At 41.4% G+C, this 22,387-nt stretch overlaps 1 protein-coding gene across 1 annotated transcript; it reads right to left on the bottom strand.

The window, feature by feature from the left end:
• Positions 1-1,512: 1,512 nt before the first annotated feature.
• Positions 1,513-8,744, bottom strand: LOC125163361 (beta-defensin 130B-like). Its single transcript, XM_047854927.1, has 2 exons — positions 8,687-8,744; positions 1,513-1,694 (listed from the first exon to the last, which is right to left on the bottom strand). The coding sequence occupies exons 1-2, from the start codon at positions 8,742-8,744 to the stop codon at positions 1,513-1,515; spliced, it is 240 nt and encodes a 79-aa protein (XP_047710883.1).
• Between the last annotated feature and the right edge of the window lie 13,643 nt (positions 8,745-22,387).

Below are 22,387 nucleotides of genomic sequence, written 5' to 3'. Positions count from 1 at the left end.
AATATTAAAAGGGATAACTCACCTTCCTCTGATTGTCCATAAGCTTTATGGTCAGGAAAAGTCTTCAGAGCCTGGATGGCTCAGTCAGTTATGTGTCTGACACTTGATCTTGGCTCAGATCATGGTCTCAAGGTTTGTGAGTTTGAGCTCCATGTCAGGCTATGCACTGTCAGTGAGGGGCCTGCTTGGGGTTCTCTTTCTCCCTTTCTCTCTGTTTGTGCTCTCTCTCTCTCAAAATAAATAAACATTAAAAAATGTAAGGGCTGCATGGATGGCTTACCCATGGATGGCTTGGGCTCAGGTCATTTTCTCATGGTTTGTGAGTTTGAGCCCCATGTGGGGCTCTGTGCTAACAGCTCAGAGCCTGGAGCCCACTTCAGATTCTGTGTCTCCCTCTCTCTCTGCCCCTCCCCCATTCACGCTCTGTCTCTCTCTGTCTCTCAGAAATGAATAAACATTTAAAATTTTTTTTTAATGTATAAAAAAACAGAAATGAAAGCCTTGAAAATTATTTGTGGGGTAATTGTTTCCGTCTTTGTGGAACTCATGTCATGTAACATTCCTGGTCCCTTGCCCTTTAGTTTGCTTAGCCATAAAGTAGAAATCATCCAGAATTGTTACTATGGTGGGAATTATTCCAGCCAGAAGATGGAATTATCTGATGTTGAAATCTGGAAAGAACTATCAGGGCCCGCTGAATTCTCAGCTCCTCTGAGCAGACAGCCTACTGGCTGGGAGCAGTTGTCCTGTGCCACTCCACCAGCGCTGTCTGGCCAGGCTGGGGAGGCCAGCCTCAGTTCCCTATTGCCTTGGCTGGTGCAGTGTGCCTAATTCCTGGGGGCAGTGCCAGCAAGATCACGTGGTTAGGACACCTTCCTCCCCATCACTCAGGGAGCTCTCTATCAGTAATGAGATGGTATTTGTACAGAATCAGGTGGTGAGGAAGGTTGATAATCCACTTGAGATAATCAAACACTACCTGCCTGCTATTTTGTATCCTTACTATTTTACATATTTAAATTTCTTAACTTTATCATTCTTTTTTAAATAATTGTTTAAATATTTATTTTTGAGAGAGAAAGAGAGAGAGAGAGAGACGGGGACAAGGGAGGGGCAGAGAGAGAGGGAGACACAGAATCCGAAGAAGGCTCCAGGCTCTGAGCTGTCAGCACAGAGCGGGACGCAGGGGTCAAACTCACGAACCATGAGATCATGACCTGAGCTGAAGTCGGATGCTTAACCAACTGAGCCACCCAGGCGCCCCTATCTTTATCATTCTTAAGAAATGTTCTATAAATAGCTTTAGGGTATGAGATTCCTCTATCATGAAGTTTGGTCTTATAGCTCCTGACAGGCTTGCATGTACATCGAGAAGAAGTTCCCCAGGAAGGAGTACATGTGGATTTAGGACATTTATTTCCAGTCAAGGGAGATAAACAAGCCGGGTTAAATAGGGAGCTACAAAACTCATCCCTGTGTTCTGGAGTTCGAAGGGCTTACAGTTTGTTCGCACTAAGGAGATTTTGCTTTGGGAGCCGGTGTTGCGTAGGGATAAAATATCCACCACTTTCTACAACACTTTTTCTCATCATTGCATTCACCGATGGTATCATCTGTGGAGGTGCACCCTCCGTCTCTGCACACCCCTTTCAGAAGAACACACTGTTTCTTCCCCGGGATCATGCCAGGCCTTGCTGCACAGAAAGAGATTGGATATCATTAAATCAGCATCAGTTAAACCACCATCAAATTATCGTGTTGCACATAAAGCAATACATTTACAGAGGATGGCCTGAGGATAGAAGAGATGATATTACCTATAGGAAAAGCCCAGGCCCTTCGGCAAAAGCGTAGTGTCCTTTAGGGGGAGGAGGGCTTCGAGTACAGGGCTATACATATCCTGGTGTGGGTAGGCTGATTTCTAGAAGCTTGAGAGAGTTGTCCTCGTAGGGGGCAGTGCATTTTGAGATGGATCCATTTGTTGGTGTCACCATGACTAGGGAGGCATCCTTGGTATTTAGTGGGTCAAGTACAAGGTAATTGGATTTCCCACCTCATGAATTGTCCTGCCCCAAATGCCAATAATATCTTCACTAAAAGTACGATTTCAGAGGAAGTATGCATCTCTCAATCTCCACATCTGTGCTGACCACCCCATCCAGGCTTACAACCTCCCTGTCCTCTGGAATGTGTTCTCACCTCCAGTGCCTTTTATAGAGAGTTTACCAGTCCTACAGCATCCACCTTGCCTAATTCCCCCACTGCAGAGCTATGGAAGAAACACATTTTCTACGTTGCTCAGTGCCCCTTATCTGTAGATACATGAAGAGAATTTCTCTCGAAAGCTGAAATGTATTTTTCCTTAAATATATGTTTTCCTAATTCAGTTGGCCACTGAGAAGTATGTGACTAAGTACATGCTTCAAGAGAGTAACTTCTTTTAGTCTTAGATCCTTCCTGTAGCCTTTCAGGCACAACTAGGGTTCCTTCTTTCCCCTGTGCACCTGGTGGATGTTACATAAAAGACACACCGTTCATGTTCATTAATAGTCACTAGTCCCTGAACCATCCTGTCAACCCACATGTTGTCTTTACCAACCTGTAACATATTAACCTTAACTGGCTCCTTTGCTGCCTCACTTCTACCTCTTAACTAAGAGTTTGACCTCCTTTTTGGTTTCTCCATTCTGAAGAAAGATAATAGCCAAATAAACCAACACAACTGAATTTTCAGAACCTGTGTGAGACAGTTGTACCTTTGCCACAGGATCCTGTCTGGTGCCAGCTCGTGACACATCCTGTCCTCAGGCTGGGGAGTTGGGCAAAATCTTGTAGCGCTGTGCCTGCTTTGCCAGTTCTGGAGGATGAAGTGTCTGTCTTTCAGGGAGAGAACCTAAGTTCCCACCAGGTAGCTGTGCGAGGCACTGGCTTGGCTGCCTCATCTACACTGAGCAAAGGCTTGTGCTCAGCTGTGCATCGGTCCTATAGATGGCTACTAGTCTCTCCCGCGATAAATTTATTCGTGTGCTTAATGTCACCTGTGGGGACATTTTCAGGTTTTCTAAAGAAGCTAAAGTCTAGAGTTCTTAGAATGGGCAAGGCCACAGTGAGAAGCAGTAGGGTAGTCTTGGCACCCATTATGCTGGAAAGTTCAACTTCCCGACATAGTGTGTGGTGTAGGATAGTACCGGTCTCTCTTCTTGGCAGATGCCTCTTGCTTGAATTGAAAGGATCAGAGCAATTCATCCTCCCAGTGATGTGCCCTCCACTAAATATGAAGCTTAATTTCAGAAAGTGTCATCCGAACAGGAAACCAAAGAGTTATAGTCTCCCTTCCAACAATGACTGACATACATTTGTTGCTAGGCACTACTTCAAGTCAAGAAGATAATAGTAAATTACCTGGTTCATAAAGAAGGGAATTTCTCCCTAGATATCGACACTTATTTTCACTTATTGGAACAATAGGGCAATAGAGGAGAATGATCTAGTAGATTTCAGAATTTATATGATATTAATATGTTCAGATGGTTATGTCACATGTAGTGGGAGAAGAGATACATGTTTAATAATTGCTGTTGAGTAAAGAAAATGTAGATATGGTATTCATATGGTATCACAACATAAATTTCCATGGATGAAATGGGGAAAACTCAGAATTGCACTAAAAGAAAAGACCACAGAATGGAACGTACTTCTAACCTCAAAAAGGACATGATTTTCTCAGCATGAGAACACATTGAGTCATTAGCTGTTCTCTTTCTTCTGGTGATGGGGGACAGGGTTTCAATGGGGTGGGCTCTTCCTGGAACGTTATCCATTAAGAAATAGATGGGTAGTTTTCTTTTCTGTAGGTAAAATAGAGTTCAAGCTTTCTTCTGCTCCTGTCCAACGTGCTGGTTAAATATTATGTTATTCTCCAGAGTCAGTATAAGAAGAATTCTATAATTTTCTTAATTCTCAGGGGGCTAATGAATCAATTTAACAGTTATGCCATTCTAACCTCTTTATGTCCCTACTCTCAAGAGTGTGTGTGTGTGTGTGTGTGTGTGTGTGTGTGTGTGTAATTTACATACATATATATAAAATACATATATATTCTTTTCTAGGATGTCACGGACTCTTTCTCAGAGTCATATGAAGATATGCTCAAGCAGTGATTATTTAACATTCATTGGACTGTAGGTTGATAAACCCAACATTTTCTTGTTTGGATTATGTAGTTTCTTTGGAGAAATTTCCTTCATGAAGACAGTGACTTTTTTAATTTGATTTTTTTTTTGTAAATGCCATCAATAAAATTCTTCATGACCTCAGTACTCAATTCTCCTCAAAAGAAAATTTGTTAGTAAAAGTTATTTAGTATTCACTGAATTTCTAAGATTATGGGATCTATTTTAGACACCCAATAGATTCCAGATCCTCAAGAGTCACAGTGGGGATCAAAATTAGGATTTTGAAGAATGTGATATTATTAAACTGCTCAAACAGTTTGGCAATTAACCATCAGTACCAAGAGGCAACATCTAGCCAACTAACAAAGAAATTCCTTTTCTTTGACCAAAAGAGGGTTCTAGGCCTTATTTCATAATATGGCTAAGAACAGCTCAACTGCAAAAGTAAAGTATCGTGACTTTCCCATGCAACTTCAGTATCCTCTATTCACAAGAGACCTGGCCATTTGAAAGTTACTCCCTCCTCTGCAGACTTATGGAATCTTTGTCTCATCCATCCGCTTGGCATAAGTGATTTGGGAGACACAAAGAGAGGTGATCTGCAGGAAGAACATGTCCTGAAAGGCATACCTCTGAAGGATTCTTGTCATGTTTGTGGGGAGGCTGACTCTGCCCCCGACTCCACCCCCAACTCTGCCCCCAACTCCAAATACCCTCCTATCCTTCACCTTTTCTTTTTTCAAATTGTGGTAAGAACCCTATCGGCCTACCCTCTTAAATTTGTAAGTGCACAATGCAGTGTTGTTACGACAGGCGCAGTGGTGTACCGTTTGTCTCCAGAACTTATTCATCTTGTATCACTGAAACTTTGCACCCACTGAAAGCAACTCCATGCTTCTCCCTTCCCCTGGTTTCTGGCAACCACTGTTCTACTCTCTATTTCTAGAAGCTGGACTATTTTAGATACCTCATCTAAGTGGAATCATGCAGTATTTGTCTTCTTTGCTTTATTTCCCTTAGCACGGTGTCCTCCAGGCTTATCACTGAGATTAGTGTTGAAGTAGGGTCTGTTGTGCGCCCTCTCAACCAGACCCACATCTATTATCATTGGCCCCGATGGTTTCTGTCTGTAAATTCTGAGTCCCTCACACCTTCAGTGATGCACTTTCCTCACCCCTTTTGCTAGATTTGTCTTACACTTTAGAATCCTACCTTAAGGAGTGCAGATCTTGGTGCCTCGAGTAAGAACTTGCTTTGGGAAGACTCCAGAGGGGCCTTATTCAAATTAAAGATGGAGGCACAAAAGATGGAAGAATTTGGGACAGTACAAGTTCTCAAGTCCAAGGAAGATCATGACCTAGAGAATCCCCATAGAGCTAGAGTAGGCTTATTTACCATTAGATCACAGCAAGTGTAAGATGGAAAAGTTAGGAATTTGATTTCCTGATTCCTTATGATTGTTTTTTTATACATTTTCTCTATTTTCACACAGTTGCTGGTGGTTTCTCAGGCTTAATTCATTGTGATTACCTCAAAAGAGGATTCTCCCAAGATTAGAAAAGAGGGAAGCTGCTATTAACTCAAAACTCCTTCTGCAGTGGAACCAGGAAGAGAGACACTGAGGGCAGGACTTTGAAATGGTGAAACAAAGGAAAAGTTTGTCAAGGGACTTTTCAGACTTGCAGGCTGCTGAGAACCCATAGACGAGCCCACTCTGGGTGCATAAATTGTGAACCCCCATGTGATTTAGATACCAGTAATTTCTGTTACCCATGTATAACATCTGATTGTCTTGCCTTCCTTGTTCTTAAAATGCCCTCCTATAAACTTAGTGTTTGTGCCAACTTTCACTTGCGCATAATTCCATGCAATGGCCTGGCACATTTTCTAGTATAAACCAGTGCTCTCGTACAGAAGCCTTCTTGCAGTTCCTTGGGCACACTACGTGTTCTTCTACATCAGGGACGTTGCACTGGCTTCTTTCTTTACCAGAGGTGTTGACTGCTTAACTAACACTTCTCTTTCTGCTTTGGGCATGCCTCAAGGAAGTCTCTGACATTGCAAACAAGACAATGACCACATGTTATAGGCACTTGTAATACTCTGTTCCTCTCTATTGTCCTTATTAATGTTTATAATTATATATTAATTTGTGTAATCATTTGACAAATATCTGTCTTTTATATCATGGGAAGACACTTTCCTTTGTTTCCCACTATATCCTGTATTTTTGAAATGCACAGTGTTTGTATAGTAAGAGGTGCTTAATAAATATTTGTTGCCATTGAATGCAATAAGGTATTCTTTGACCCCACACACATTTTCACTCTCCTATTCCTTCTAACACCTGTTGCCCGCGGTCTATTTTTTTTGACTCTGTAGTATCTATGACTGCCTTGCTTTTGGATGTACTATTGTATTTGTGGGTCTCCAGTCTTGTCATTACTTTCTTACCTTCTCTAAATGTTAGACCTAGATTTCCTAGAATCCTGTTTTCCCATAAGTTATTTCTTGCCTTTGGTCTAGGACAGGCTTTTTCTCAATTTGCTTCCTGCCCTTGCCATATCCCTTTTTCCACTAGAATGGAGGGTTTTGGCTAAACTCTACTTCAAAGAGATCTATCTCTCATTAACCTTTTTTAAAAAAAGATCCAGCTCATAACATAGGCTATGACTTTGGGAGGAGACAGTGATTTATGCTGAACTGAATTTAGCTCAGGTAGGGGAGAGCAAGCATGAGCAAAACCTGTTCACTTATCAACCACGCAGGCGTAATTCTCTGGTGCCAAATGCTTTCTGCTATCTGAGAACTTATAGCCATTTATCAAATTTTAAGGAACACAGGTCAGGAAAATCTAAAGACTACCATTAATAGTCCCATAATAGTGCCACAACATTTATCCCATTTGACACGCCTACCTCAGACACTGAAGGAAAGAATTTGGAGGTAAGTAAAATAAGATGTTTCACAGACATTATGTCTTCCAAAAGAGGAAACATAGGAATCTCGTTAGGCTCCTCAGTATTTAGTTAGGAGATTTCGAGGTAAAAAGCCTGACAAAAATCAGGGTTACTATTTTATAGGCTATCCAAACCTGTAGATTGATGGAAACAACACTGACCCAGGTTTAAGATGGTTCTAGGTGCCATGTTGCCACCGCCTGTGTGACCTCAGTAAAATCATATTCTTTATGTGGAAACAGATTCTGTTATCTGTAAAATTAAAGAATTATCCATTAAATTGCCTTCTGATTTTAATCCATGATCATTGTGAGATTTTACATTAGATGTCACTACAAGTGTGTCTCCCTCAAGCTGTGTCTTCTTCTGAGAGAATTGAGAACCAAATGAGAATTACATAAACTCCCTCATTTGGAGACAACTGTATGTCAGGTGAATCCCAAAATATCCACAAAGTAGGTGAAGGTCAAACAAATGAGTATCGTTGATTATAAAGAATCTTAGAGATGAACCAACAGATAAAGAGAGTTATCCAGACCTGATCTGTGTTCAATGACCACAGACATAATTTTGAGAGTTGTGGACATCCTGTCATTAACAGTAGGCAAAGGAATTTTATCAGTTCTTACAAGGATCTGGTTGAACCAGACTGAAGATGACCACATTCCCCCTTTTCCTTTGATTCTACCTTTTAATATTCAAACTTCTGAATCATGGGTTCTAAGGATATAATTCATATTCTTAAAATGCTTTCTTCATATTTTGCCTTATGCTTAAAATTTTGCCATTGATGTTTTATTCCACTGTTTATGCTTTTTCCAAATTCCTCTGCTCCCTATCTTTGTTTTTCTGTTTGTTTGTTTGTTTGTTTTTAATAACTTGGTGCAGTCCTTTTTTTTGTGGAGCTCTGTCTTAGGGACCTAACTTCTCCAATAGACTCCACATAACTTCCATTCACTAACCAAGTTTAAACCAGTAGTCATTTGTACTCTCCTTTATGGAGATTGGGACCCTGGTAAAGGCTACTTGATTTGTTTGCTAAGGCTTAAGTCACATGTCATAGCTTCTCCTCCTCTATCTTTATTTGAGCTGCACGTTCTTTTTTTTTTTTTTTAATTTTTTTTTTCAACATTTATTTATTTTTGGGACAGAGAGAGACAGAGCATGAATGGGGGAGGGGCAGAGAGAGAGGGAGACACAGAATCGGAGACAGGCTCCAGGCTCCGAGCCATCAGCCCAGAGCCTGACGCGGGGCTCGAACTCCCGGACCGCGAGATCGTGACCTGGCTGAAGTCGGACGCTTAACCGACTGCGCCACCCAGGCGCCCCTGAGCTGCACGTTCTAACCATGAACCTCTTGGATCCCATTTTCTGTTGATGGAAATTGTCATTCTACTTTGTAGTGTTGGCTTCATAAGTTCTAAAGGAGATGATCATGATGGGCTTCTGAATTCCTAAGGCTGTGCATTAGGGTCTGAGTTAAAATGGCCACAATATAATGGAGCATCCCAGTAGACCTCCTAAGATACCAACAGTTATTCACCATCTTACCTTTTGGTATTATAGTCACAAAGAGGAGAAGAACAGAAAGAAGAGAATGGAGTCTCATGGCAGAATGCCCGGTAGAAAGGTGAATGATCAGGGAAGGTGGAACACAGGGCCTTTTATTTACTTCTGGGGGACTAAGGTTCCTCGTGGTCAGTGAAGCTTAACAAGTAAGAAAATAAAATAGCTTCCGTTGGAATATTTCCAAACCCTGGAGTCTCTAAATTTGGTGACAAATTAACCTAATGGTAGGAAACCAGATGGTTAACCCTCTACTTTTTCTATGGGCTCTCAAACTCCCCAGAGGTCGGTGCCTCTGGCCAATTGTCTTTTGAAGGGGGCCAAAAGGAAGGTCACATGAGTATAAAGTCTTTATTACCAGAAGTAGTCTGACTTGCAAGGGAACTCGTCTACAGTACACTCTTTTCCACAATAAGGATAAGAGAATTGCCTAAGGATCATTTAAAAATAAAAAAGAAGGGGGTACTTGGGTGGCTCAGTTGGTTGAGCCTCTGACTCTTGACTTCAGCTCAGGTCATGATCTCATGGTTTGTGGGTTTAATTCCTGTGTTGGGCTCTGTGCTGACAGTGTGGAGCCTGCTTGGGATTCTCCTCTCTCTGCCCCTATTCTACTCTCTCTCCCTCTCTTGCTTTCTCTCTCTGTCTCTCTCTCTGTCTCTCTCTGTCTCTGTCTCTCTCTCTCTCTCTCTCTCTCTGTCTCTCTCAAAATAGATTAATAAAAAGAAGAAGCTGTATTTTTAAGTTATTCCTGAAAGGAGAGACTAGTGTCACATATGTAAGATATTCTTAATAGTGTCTGGAAGGTAAGTAGGCTTAGATAGCACTGAAAACTAACATTTTCTCCTCTATTATTAATCCTTTGTATAACAGCTCCATGTGACAAGGATGGTGAGATCAGAAGAGTTAAAAATCAAACATAAAGAGCACACTATTTATTTGATAACCATTTATTGTCAAAAGATTATATGTGTACAGTTTCCAGAGACCTCCTAACCTCTCATCCTGCCCCACCATATAGAAACAAAATACTGAAAATATGAGAACATGACTTTGGCTAAGAATCAAATGACCTAAAACCAAATCATCTAAAGCTAATTTACCTACCGATCAATGGCTTAATGATACATGTGTGTGAATTCATTTATGTTTTCATCTGTAAACTTTCATATGTGAGATCAGCTTTTTTGAGAAATATTTTATTTTATGTCTTCTATTTTGGCTACTTTTGATCATTTTCATGTTGTTAATGTGTTATTTATTTTTAATAATTGACATTTAACATGCCTCATTTGAAGATGTACAGTGAGTTGATTCAATGCATTTGTATGTTGCGATATGATTGCCACTATAGTGTTAGATAATACTTCCATCAGGTAACACAATTATCATCTTTCTTGTGGTGAGAACAGTTAATATCTAGTCTCTTAGTAACTTTGAAGTTCGTAATACAGTATAACTGACTATAATCACTAACCTGTGCTTTAAATCTCCAAAACATACTTACTAGTTGTTAAGTTTGTACCCTTAAATAACATCTCCTCACTTACCCCAGCCATCAGCCCCTGGTAACCGCCATTGTAGTCTCTGTTTTTATGAGTTCAGCTTATTCATTCATTCATTAATTCATTCATTCATTTGTCATAGACTCTAAGTCTAAAGTTTTCTTTTGGCCAGTAAAAGAGCAGATGCAGGATTAAAGCAAAAGATGGGTAATGTCCGGGAAAAGACAAGAGCCCCGAATAAGGGTCCTTGCCCCATATTTATTCAGATCAGAAGGCTTACACATGTGATAGGTGTGTACAAAGAGATAAAGAAACTAAGAACATTAGTTTGGGGATGTGAGGGAAAAGGGGGGTTTTGAAGATATACAGTGTTTGGGGTTTGGGTCAATATAAAACAAAATCTGGGCACCAGGCAGATGGGTAGATGGTTGTTAACAGTAGACAGGAGGTGCCATGTCTGTTTAACTTAGCTAGCCTAGGGGATGAGACAGATAGGGGAATAACCTCAGGGTTAACAAGGCGCCTTTTCTTTTGTTAACCATCTCTGCTCTGGGCTGCTTCACTTGCAGCACTGGGTCCATAGTCCAATTCACCCATTTACCTAACCTGGCCCTATCCTCCTGTGAAAGCAGCTTTTCTGCCATAGTACTGAATTGAGGATGCTTCCACCCTGAACATCTAATCTTGTTTATTTCATATACCTATGTATTGGGCACCTTTGCTCCATTTCTATTTCAGGTCTTTGCCTCTCCCTATCTATTTTGGGGTGCCTTTGCATCTCCCTGTTCCTGGCACTTTTGTGCCTCCCTATTCTTGGGCTGTCTTTGCACCCCCTTATACTTGGAGTGCCAATCTGGTTTACCCAAACTCACGTGTGAGCATTTTATGACTTTGCATTTCTTTATGCCTTGTTAACCCATTGGTGGAAACCCAGGGTATTCCTAAGCTTATCCCCTTATTTATTTATTTATTTATTTATTTATATTTTTTCATTTTTTTAATGTTGATTTATTTTTGAGAGAGAAAGAGACAGAGCATGAGCAGGGGGAGGGCAGAGAGAGAGGGAGACACAGAATCTGAAACAGGCTGCAGGCTCTGAGCTATCAGCACAGAGCCTGACATGGGGCTCGGACTCACAAATCATGAGATTACTACCTGAGCTGAAAATCAGACGCTTAACTGACTGAGCCACCCAGACGCCTCTCTCTCTCTCTCTTTTTTTTTTTTAATCTTTATTTATTTTTGAGAAAGAGAGAGAGAGAGAGAGAGAGAGAGAGAGAGTTCAAGCAGGGAAGAGGTAGCGAGAGTGGGAGACAGAGAATCCCAGGCAGGTTCCACCCTGCCAGTGCAGAGCCCGTCACAGAGCTCAATCTCATGAACCATGAGATTGTGCTCTGAGCCAAAATCAAGAATCAAAGACTCCACTAAGCCACCCAGTCACCCCACAAATGGCAGGGTTTTCATTTTTCTCATGACTGAATAATATTCCATGTATGTGTATTATACATACAATGTATATATGTCACATTTCCTTTATCTGTTTACTGCTGATGGACATGTAGGTTACTTCTGTATCTTGGCTGTTATGAAAAATGCTGCAATAAACATGGGAGTGGAGATGTCTCTTCATTTCCTTTGGATATACACCCAGAAGTGGGATTACTAGATCATATGTTGTTTCTATTTTTAATTTTTTGAGGAACCTCCACAGTTTCCATAGCAGCTGTACCGTTTTGCATTCTGCCAGCAGTGCACAAGCGCTCCCCTTTTTCTCCACATCTTGGCCAATGCTAGTTATCTCTTGTTTGTTTACTTATTTATTTTGAGAGAGGGAGAGAGAGAGAGAGAGAGAGAGAGAGAGAGAGAGAGAGGACATGAGCAGGGGAGGGACATAGAGGGAGAGAGAATCCCAAGCAGGCTCCGTGCCATCAGCATGGTGCCCATGTGCAGCTATAACTGACGAACCATGAGATTATGACCTTAGCCAAAAATCCAGAGATGGACGCTTAAACCACTGAGCCACCCAGATGCCCCTCTTGTCTTCTTGACGACAGCCATTGTCACAGATGATATCTCATTGTGGTTTTGATTTGCATTTCCTGATGATTAGTGATGCTGAGAATCTTTTCAGGTACCTGCTGGCCATTTATATGTCTTCTTTGGAAAAATGTCTGTTCAGTTCCTATATTCATGTTTTCAATTCAATTGCTTATTTTTTTGTTATTGAGTTGAATGAGTTCTTTACATATATTTATATGGATGCTTGTTAACCCCTTATCTGACAGATGGTTTGCAAATATTTCCCCCCATTCTGTAGGTTGCCTTTTCATTTTGTTGATTATTTCTTTTGCTGTGAAGAGCTTTGTAGTTTCATGTGGTTCCACTCATTGATTTTTGCTTTTGTTGCTTGTACTTTTGGCATCACATCCAAAAAAGTCACTGCCAAGACAAACGTCAAGGAGCTTTCGCCTATGTTTTCTTTCAGGAATTTCACAGCGTCTCGTATTGTTTTAAGTCTTTAATCCATTTTGAGTTAATTTTTGAGTGGGAAGATATGTGTCTAATTTCATTGTTCTCCATGTGGCTGTCCAGTTTTCCCAACACTATTTGTTGAAGAGACTATCATTTCCCCCTTGAGTGTTCTTGGCTTCCTTCTCAAATATTGGTTGACTTTATATGCAGGGATTTATTTCTGGACTCTCTATTCTCTTCCATTGGGTCTCTGTGTCTATTTTTTTTTAAATATGTTTTAATGTTTATTTATTTTTGAGTGGGGAGGAGAGAGAATGAGGTGGGGGGGATGAGAGAGAGGAGGACAGAGGATCTGAACCAGGCTCTGCCCTGACAGCAGAAAGTGTGATGTGGGGCTCAAACTCATAAACCGTGAGATCATGACCTGAGCTGAAGTTGGGCGCTTAACTGACTAAGCCACCCAGGCGCCCCTCTGTGTCTGTTTTTTATGCCAAAAGTTTTCAATTTTTTTTGGTTTTGATGCTGTTATAAATAGAAGCATTTTCTTTTTCAGATTATTTTTTGTTGGTGCATGGGAATGCTACTGACTTTTTTATGTTGGCTTTTTATCCTCCAACTTTACTGAATTTGTTAAATAGAACAGTTTTTTGGCAGAGTCTTCAGGATTTTCTGTATATATAATCATTTCATCTGCAAATAGAAATAATTTTACTTGTTCCTTTCCAATTCTGACTGCCTTTTATTTTTTTCTTGCCTGATTGCTGTGGCTAGGGCTTCCAGTACTATGTTGAATATGAGTGGAGAAAGTGGACACCCTTGTCTTGTTCCTGATCTTATGGGGGAAGCTTGCAACCTTTCATCATTGCATATGAGGTTGGCTGTGGGTATGTCATATATTGCCTTTATTATGTTGAGGTACTTTCTCTCTATACCTAATTTGTTAAGAGTTTTTTTTTTGTCATGAATGGATATAAAATTTTGACAAATACTTTTTCATCTATTGAGATGATCATATGATTTTTACCTTTCATTCATCTATTAACTTGTGGTATTACATCTGTTAGTTTGCATATCATGAACCATGCCTGCATCCCAGGGAAAGATCCCATGTGACCATGATGGATGATCCTTTTAATGTTCTGCTGAATTCAATTTGCTAGTATTTATTAAAAATGTTTGCATCTGTCTTCATCAGGAATATTGTCCTAGAGTCTTCTTTTGTTGTAGTGTTCATTTCTGGCTTTGATATCAATAATGCTGAGTTTGGGAATATTCCCTCCTCTTCAATTTTTTGGAAGAGAATAGAAAGGATTATCATTAATTCACCTTTAAATGTTTGGTAAAAGTCACCGGTAAAGTCAACTGGTTATGGGTTTTCTTCATTTGATTACTGATTCAATGTCCTTACTAGTAATTACTTTGTTAAGATTTTATATTTCTTCCTGATTCAGTCTTGGTAGGTTATATGTTTCTAAGAATTTATTTGTTTCTTCTAGGTTGTCCAGTTTTTTAGATTATAGTTGTCATAGTAGCCTCTGTGATTCTTTTTATTTCTGTTTCCAGTTGTAATGTCTTCTCTTTAATTTATAATTTTGTTGATGGGTTCTCTCTCTTTTTCCCTCATTTAGTCTTGCTAAAGCTTTGTCAATTCTGTTTATCTTTTCAAAGAAGCAACCCTCAGTTTGGTTAATCTTTTCTATTATTTTCCTGTTCTCTGTTTCATTTGTCTGTGGTCTAACCTTTATTGTTTCCTTCCTTCTGCTAACTTTGGGCTTAGTTTGTTGTTCTTATTTTAGTTCCTCAAGGCATGAAGTTAGATTGTTATGTGAGTTCTTTCTTGTTTATTGCTATGAAATTCCTTCTGAGAAGGAATGTGTGCTTTTGCCACATTCCATAAGTTTTCTTGTGTTGTGTTTCCATTTTGTTTTTATCAAGATATTTTTTTATTTTCCCTTTAATTTCTTCTTTGATCCTTGACTTTTCAGGACAGTATTGTTTAATTGTTCTGTATTCATCAGTTTTCCTCCTATTACTGATTTCTTGTTTTATACCATTATGGTCAGAGAAGGTAGTTGGTATGTTTTCAGTCTTCTTGAACTTGCCAGTTCTTACTTGTTTTGTGGCCTAAAAAATGGTATGCCAGTAAATGTTCCATGTGCACCCGAGAAGAATGTGTATTCTGCTATTATCAGATAGAATGTTCTATATATGTCTGTTAGGTCCAAGTGGTCTATAATATTGTTCAAATCCACCATTTCCATATTGATTCTCTGTGTGGATCATCTATCCATTGTTAAGAGTGGGATATCAAAGCTCCAAAGCTATTGTCTTGCTGTTTATTTCTCCTTTTAGTTCGATTAGTTCTTGCTATATGTATTTTGGTGCTTTGATATTGAGTGCTTAAATACTTATAATTTTTATATCTTTTTGACAAACTGACCCAGTTATCATTATATAATGACTTTCTTTGTCTTTTTAAACCATTTTTAGTTTAAAGTCTATTATACATTATTAACTGTTTGACTAACCAAAAGAAATCTGAAGAGGATTTTCACTTTTACCAAAAAAAGGCATTCATGTACTAATGTAGGTCTTTCATAAAAGGAAAGTACTATAATGTGACTTTTTAACATTTTTTAACATTTATTTATTTTCGAGACAGAGACAGAGCATGAATGGGGGAGGGTCAGAGAGAGAAGGAGACACAGAATCTGAAACAGGCTCCAGGCTCTGAGCTGTCAGCACAGAGCCCAATGCGGGGCTCGAACTCATGGACCACGAGATCATGACCTGAGCCAAAGTCGGACGCTTAACCGACTGAGCCACCCAGGTACCCCTGTAATGTTATTTTTGGCAAAAAGGGGGCTATTCTTTACTTTATGCCACTTTAGCTTATGAAAGCTTTTATAGGAATGCTCTCTTTTTAGATAGTGGGGGGAAACCTGTAACTTATTTAAAATAGACAAATTTCTTGAAATACCTAAACTACCAAGCTTACATAAGAAGTCATAGTTAACACAAGCAGTCCTATATTTATTAAAGAAATCTAATGTGCAATTTAAAGCATTTCAGCAAAGAAATTCAAGACCAGATGGTGTCATTGATAAGTGTATTCTTTCAAGCATTGAAAGAATAAATAATACCAATTGTGCAAAAATTGGGTGAGAGAAAACTGACCAACTAATTTTGTTTTCTTTTGTTTTATTTTTTGAGGCCATGGTATATTAACCCCAAACAAGACAGTCTTTCCAAGAAAATAAAATTTAAAATAGAATACTATCTCTCATGAATTCAAGTGTTATTTATAAAATTTTAGCAAATTTAACCCATTAGCATATCAAGAGGATAATATAATATAACCAAATGGGGTATTTTCTAGGAATACAAGATTGGTACAACATTCAAAAATTAATATATTTCCACGTATCAGTAGACAGAAAAGAGAAAATGTTTGATCGTTTCCACATATACAGTTGACAGCACTAACAGTTGACAATATCAACATCCACTTATGATTAAAACCTCAACAAAATAGTAAATAAATGGGGATTTACCAACCTGTTAACAATATTTATGAAAAACTTAAAGCAACAATCCTATGTCTGGAGGTCTTTTTTTTTTTAATTTTTTTTTTTTCAACGTTTATTTATTTTTGGGACAGAGAGAGACAGAGCATGAATGGGGGAGGGGCAGAGAGAGAGGGAGACACAGAATCGGAAACAGGCTCCAGGCTCTGAGCCATCAGCCCAGAGCCCGACGCGGGGCTCGAACTCATGGACCGCGAGATCGTGACCTGGCTGAAGTCGGACGCTTAACCGACCGCGCCACCCAGGCGCCCCTGTCTGGAGGTCTTATATAGTGTAATAAGGTAAGAAAAATAACATTTATACAGACTAGAAACAAAGAAATAAACTATCTTGTTCACAGGTGATGGTGTGTCACTTTCTATGTAAAAAATCTCAAAGCACACCGAAGAGCTACTATTATAATTAGCGGGTTTAGTAAATTTGCAGGAAACAGTATATAAGTCACTTGTGTTTACTTATGCAAGCAATGGACAACTGAAAACTGAAACAAAACAAAACACCTCCAAAATTTACAATAGTTTCAACAAACATGAAATAATTAGGGATAAATCTAAAACTATGTATGCAACATTTGTATCCTGAAAACTACAAAAGATTAAAGTGAGGAATTCTATACGACCTAAATGAATGGTAGGGCATACAGTGTTCATGGAATAGAAGACCGTTTATGGCCAAGATTTCAATTCTCCCCAGATTGATCTATATATACAATATATGCCAACCAAACTCCCAGCATGATCTTACTTTTTTAAGAAATTGATGAGCTGAATATAAAATTTTTTACTGAAATGAAAATGTATCCAGTGGCCAAATCTTTGAAAAAGAACAGGAATATTGGAAGACTTATACTACCTTTAAAACCTACTATATATCTATAATATCAAGACAGTATAGCTTTTATTTTAATTCCTTTTATGTTTATTTTGAGAAAAATAGAGAGACAGACCATGAGCGGGGGAGGGGCAGAGAGACAGGGAGACACAGAGTCTGAAGCAGGCTTCAGGCTCTGAGCTGTCAGCACAGAGCCTGACATGGGGATCAAACTCACCAGCCATGAGATCATGACCTGAACTGAATTCAGACAGTCACCCAACTGAGCCTCCCAGGTGCCCCGCGATAGTATAGTTTGATGTCAGGATAGACATATAGGTAATAGGACAGAACAGAGTACAGACATAGATCCACAAAAATACAGTCAATTGAAATTTGACAGTGATACTGCTATAGTCTGAATGTTTGTATTCCCCCCCCCAACTCATATGTTGAAATCCTAAGGATGCTAAGTGATAATGATGTGGGAAACAAAGGCAAACAAAAAACAATTACATTTCCTTACTGCTTACAGCCTATTGATACGTCATGAAATAGGCTTCCTCTGGGAGCTCAGTGGCCTTGATGTTGACACTAAGGGCAAAAGTCAGTCTTAGCTTAACATTATCCTTAACACACACCTGGGGGTCCACTTTAAACATAGAGAAATTCCTTTGGAAACTTCCTTTATCTCTACTTCCTGAAGATATATGTTACGAAACATCCTCCAGAGTATATGGACCACTGATAGACATCTGAAGGGTCTCATGACTGAGGGTTTACTAACCAGTAATAAATGACCTTTTCCTAACCATAGCTACCCCCCAAAGGGTTCTGGATACCTTATTTCCCAAATTGCTTAGAGGCTTGTGCTGTCCCTAACTCCCTCCCAACTTGAAAGTATACAATCTGTCACCCTTCACAACCCCAGTGCGGCTCTTTCTGTCCATGGGTCCCATTGTTACAGAACCTGGTCTGAATCACCTGGCAGAAGAACCAAGTGGCACTCGGAGATCATGGAAGGCAAGAGGTTTATTTCACCCCGGCGGGCTCAGAGGCGATTGCTCTCCAGAGGTCTGAGTCCTGAGCTTAAACAGAGGGGACAATTTATAGTCTGTTATTTCCGCATTAGTAATTTGGTGCATGTGGCAAGCAGGGCAGGAAGAAGAACCCAGAACGAGGGCGGGGGGGGGGGGGTGTCAGTCTTCGGGCGGGGACTGGAATTCCCCTATCAGTCCTGTTGGCCATCTCATAACAATTTTTCCTTATCATCATCCCCATGCTTCTTTAAGAAAGCCACCTTTTTTCACTGAAGACATCTCAAGAATTCTTTCTTGGCTTTTGGCTCCGGACCCCAACATTTCCACATCAATGATATTTAGGAGGTGGGACCTGTGGAGGGTGGTTAAGTCACAAGGCAGGGGCTCGTAGGGGATGAGTGCCATCTCAAGAATCCCCAGAGAGCCTGCTTCCCCCTTCCGTTTGTCAGGATACAGCCAGACGTCAGCAGTCTGCAGTCTGGAGAGGGGAATCACACCAGACCTTGACCATGCTGGCAAATCCATCTTGCATTTCTAGTCTCCTGAACTGTGAGAAATAAACCCCTGTCATTTGTAAGCCAGAATGGCTGTGGTATTTTGTTGCAGCAGCCCAAGCAGATTGGGACAGCAAACGGATACCAAGAAATGGAGATGCTGCCGTGACACACGCCTGAACGCGTGGAATGGGCTTCGGAACTGGTAACGGGCTGCAGGAGTTTTGAAAACATCCACACTGCCAGGAACAGGGCCTTTAAAGGTGATGCAGATGGAAGGTCAGAAAACAAAGTGGAAGCGCGAGCCTCAGCCTTCTTAGAGGTTACCAAGGAGCCCTGCACCGAAGGGTAGCAGACACCCACCGCGAAGGCCATCTTTGAGGTCTGCACCGGAAATGAGAAGCGTGTCATCGGACAATGAAGGAAAGGCCATCCGTGGCAAAGGATGTGGCAGAGTCGTGTTCATGTTCCAGGGTTTTGCAGAGGGCAGTGATGAGGTTTTTGGGTGATAGTGGGGTTTGTGGGGTGCAGAGTCAATGGCCAAGAAAGAATTCTCAAAGACATCTTTGGTGCAAAAAGGTGATTGTATGAAAGCACAGGGACAGGACTCGTGGGCAGAAAGAGCTGCCCGGGACCATGAGGAGAGACCAGTTATATACTATGGAGTCTGGGAGGTAAAGCCCAGGGGAAGTTTCCAGTGAGATTTTCATATGCTAAAGAAGACTCCCAGGATACTGGCGGCCTAGCTATTGTCAAACTAGGGTTGTTTGCCCTCTAGCGAATCATTAGCATTAAGACACAGGGAGTTCCTGGAGAAGCGTTTTTCTCTGGTTTTTCTCTGCCTGCCTCAAGTATTTGTCAGTGGGCTGCAAGGTGTAAGGAAATTTAGTTCTATCTGCCGTATCCTTCTGCCTTTGTTCCCACATTGAAACAGGGTGCTGTCGAAAAAACAAACAAACAAAAAAACCACCAGACACCGAATAGAAGCGAGACAAGGCCTTGCCAAACCTGATCTCCTGATCTTAAAGAGAAGAGTGCAGAGAATGGCCCCGAACAAAGGTAGCAGTGAGCTTATATGGATTTTAGCAAGTGAGAATACGTCATTATTTAGTTAACCAATTACAATTTACAATATTTCATGGTAGCCAATTATATTGTGACATAGAGATGTTAGTTTTGGCGGGAACCTATCAATTTAAAGTTCTTTGTCCTAAGAGGGTTTAAAATGACCAATCAGACACCTAAGATACCGTGGGGCAGTGAGTTCGTGACTTTTTACAAGTTGGTCTTGCCTAGGCTAGATCTTGGTAGACGGGGTGGGGGAGCATTTGCCACCTAAGTTATCTATTTAGCAAACAGGCAAAGTTACAGAAGCGAGATTGGGCAGTTAGTAATTTCTGATAACCCTAAAAGGGAACTACATAAGCTTTTATCTCAATTATTCATGAAAGGTGAGTTTAAACCGAACTCATATACAATAAACTTTCTGATATCTTATAAGTTGACCTATTACAACATCACTATGGTGGGGTGATGTTGGGGCTCCAAGAATCGGAGTCTGTAGGTTTCTGGAGATCAGGCTGTTGATAAGATTGCCTTTTCCTTGTGGCTTACCAAGATATTTGTAAATACGTGGAGACCCAGGTCCTGCAGGACTCTGATCTCTATGAGTTAACCATTTGTTTTTCCCCTTTCCTTTGTTCTTGGGCAGCCAGGAGAGCCTGAGGAGTTTCACACACTTCCCACCTGGTGGGGAGAGGGGTGTGTCTGTGGCCGGTCAGCTTGCTTTACGCTCCCTCCTCAGGCAACACTTAGGAGTCATGAAATTGGATATCTAGCTGAGGAAATACCTAAGCAAAGTGTTGAAGGGGTGGCCTGGTTTCTCGTCACTGCTGCTATTAAATGCAAAAAGAGAAAGGACTCAAAGACAGAACTGTTAATCAGAGAGGAAGCACAATCTAAACATTTAGAAACTCTCAGCCTACCTCGTTGAAAGGAGTGAGCAAAAGCCGGTTCGGGAGAGAACACATGGGTGTGGCCAGACCAGAGAAGATTAGGAAGGATGGGCCACCTCAGCAAAAGCTACCAGCTATTCCTCAAGACGTGGGTGATTAGTCAGCATCTCCGCAGAAGGCAGGACACCGTCCTATGGAAAATTCACTCCTGAAGGCATTTCAGAGATCACAGCACTGAGCTCCCATCTCTGGCCCAGAGTGCACAGGCCTGGGGGGTGGCATGATTTCTAAGGAGCCATCTGGTGCCTGCTGCCACCTCACATTGGAGGCTCTGCTCCCTGTCCTCAAGCTCCTGGCTCCTCAGCAGCCCCGGGTGCCCCACAGGCCTCAGTGTGGTGGGCACTGTGCCTCGACAAGCTGTGGGAGCATGGCTGCCTCCACCTAGATTTCAGAGATGCCCTGGAGAGCTGTGGGCAGAAAACGACTGCGAATGTGGGGCCACCACAGGGATCCCCCAATAGGGTGATGCTTAGTGGAGCCATGGGGGGCATGGCTGTCCCCAAGACTCCAGACTGGTAGAGCAAGCAGTGTGCATTATAGCCCATGGGGCCGGTAGGCATGTGACACCAATGCATGAGAGCCCTTGCATGGGCTGTGCCTGGAGGAGGCATGAAAGTGGGGACACCCAGAGACGTGGGGGCAGGGATGCTTGGAGCCCTAGAGGCCCAAACCCTACCCTAGTGTGTCTGGAAGGTGGGACCTCCTGTGCCCCAGTGGGTCTGAAGGGTAGAGTGTGGAGCCAGGATTTTTCTCAGCTTGACCCCACTGTGTTGTGCCAAGTGCTGAGAATCCCCACCCCTTTCCCTAGGGCAGCGTGCTGACATGTCAGGAGCTGGGCACAGCTCCACTACTCTCCCTCCCTCCCTGAAGGAGAGGTCTCAGAGTTAATTCACCTTTTACTAATGCCACATTGTCCAACCAGCTGGTGAGCTCCATGTCCCGGGGTGGGGGGGCGGGGAGGGGGCACACAGGGGATCATCGGTGTGAGCACTCAGGCTGGTTGCTGGGGCTCATGAATGGGCTGGAGAGTGGGATCTGCAGGCTAGTTGTTGAGATCCGTGTGTTGGTGGCTGTGAGTCCTGCAACTTCTCTTTGTCCTCATGTGCCCCTGGATGATGTGTAGATCCCCTCAGCATGCTGGGTGGGTCGAGACATAAATGGACCTGTCAGGCAGTGCCCCAAAGCACTGGGAAGCTGTTGCTCACTGAACTACCTCCCCTATGAGAGAAATCAGAGGCTGAGGGTATCTCTCTCCATGCTGAGCTCTGCCACCTTGGAGCAGGGGTGACAGGTGACAGGTAAAGCAGAACTCTCCTTACCCTTTTCCATATGGCTGTTGTCACATTTTGTACAACAGTGGCATGCTACAATGTCTCATTGGGGCTCCAGAGCTCTCAGAAAGGTATTTTCATCCATGGCTGATGTTTCAATCAGTGTTTCTGTGGAAAGACAAGATCTGGGACCTCTTGCTCTGCTGTCGTACTTCCTGAACTATTTATAATGATCCCTTATAGTTCAATATTCCTAGTCCAGTATTTAGAGCCTGAACGTAGTTGGAAACATGCAACATACTCACACCCTCTGTCTCATGGAAGTTAGTCAACATATTGACTTGCTAAGCCAGGTGGGGCATGTTCAACAATCAGAAAGGTTTAGACAGGATGTGGAGGCCTGGTGTAAGTTTAATATCAGAAGAATGTTTTGATTAAAATGATTTAAAACATACCAAGAGACAGAAGATGTTATTACTGTACACGACTAATTAA

The sequence above is a fragment of the Prionailurus viverrinus genome, chromosome B1, assembly GCF_022837055.1.
Source record: "Prionailurus viverrinus isolate Anna chromosome B1, UM_Priviv_1.0, whole genome shotgun sequence".
In the NCBI taxonomy this organism is placed as follows: Eukaryota; Metazoa; Chordata; class Mammalia; order Carnivora; family Felidae; genus Prionailurus; species Prionailurus viverrinus.
Note: the sequence above shows the minus strand (reverse complement) of the source record. Positions and strands in the feature narration are given on the sequence as shown.

Coding starts and splice junctions, on each gene's coding strand:
- LOC125163361 (XM_047854927.1), bottom strand. CDS start 8,744: ATGAGACTCCATTCTCTTCTTTCTGTTCTTCTCCTCTTTGTGACTATA. Junction 1,695..8,686: donor TGTGACTATAATACCAAAAG/GTAAGATGGTGA, acceptor CTTTCTGTGCAG/CAAGGCCTGGCATGATCCCG.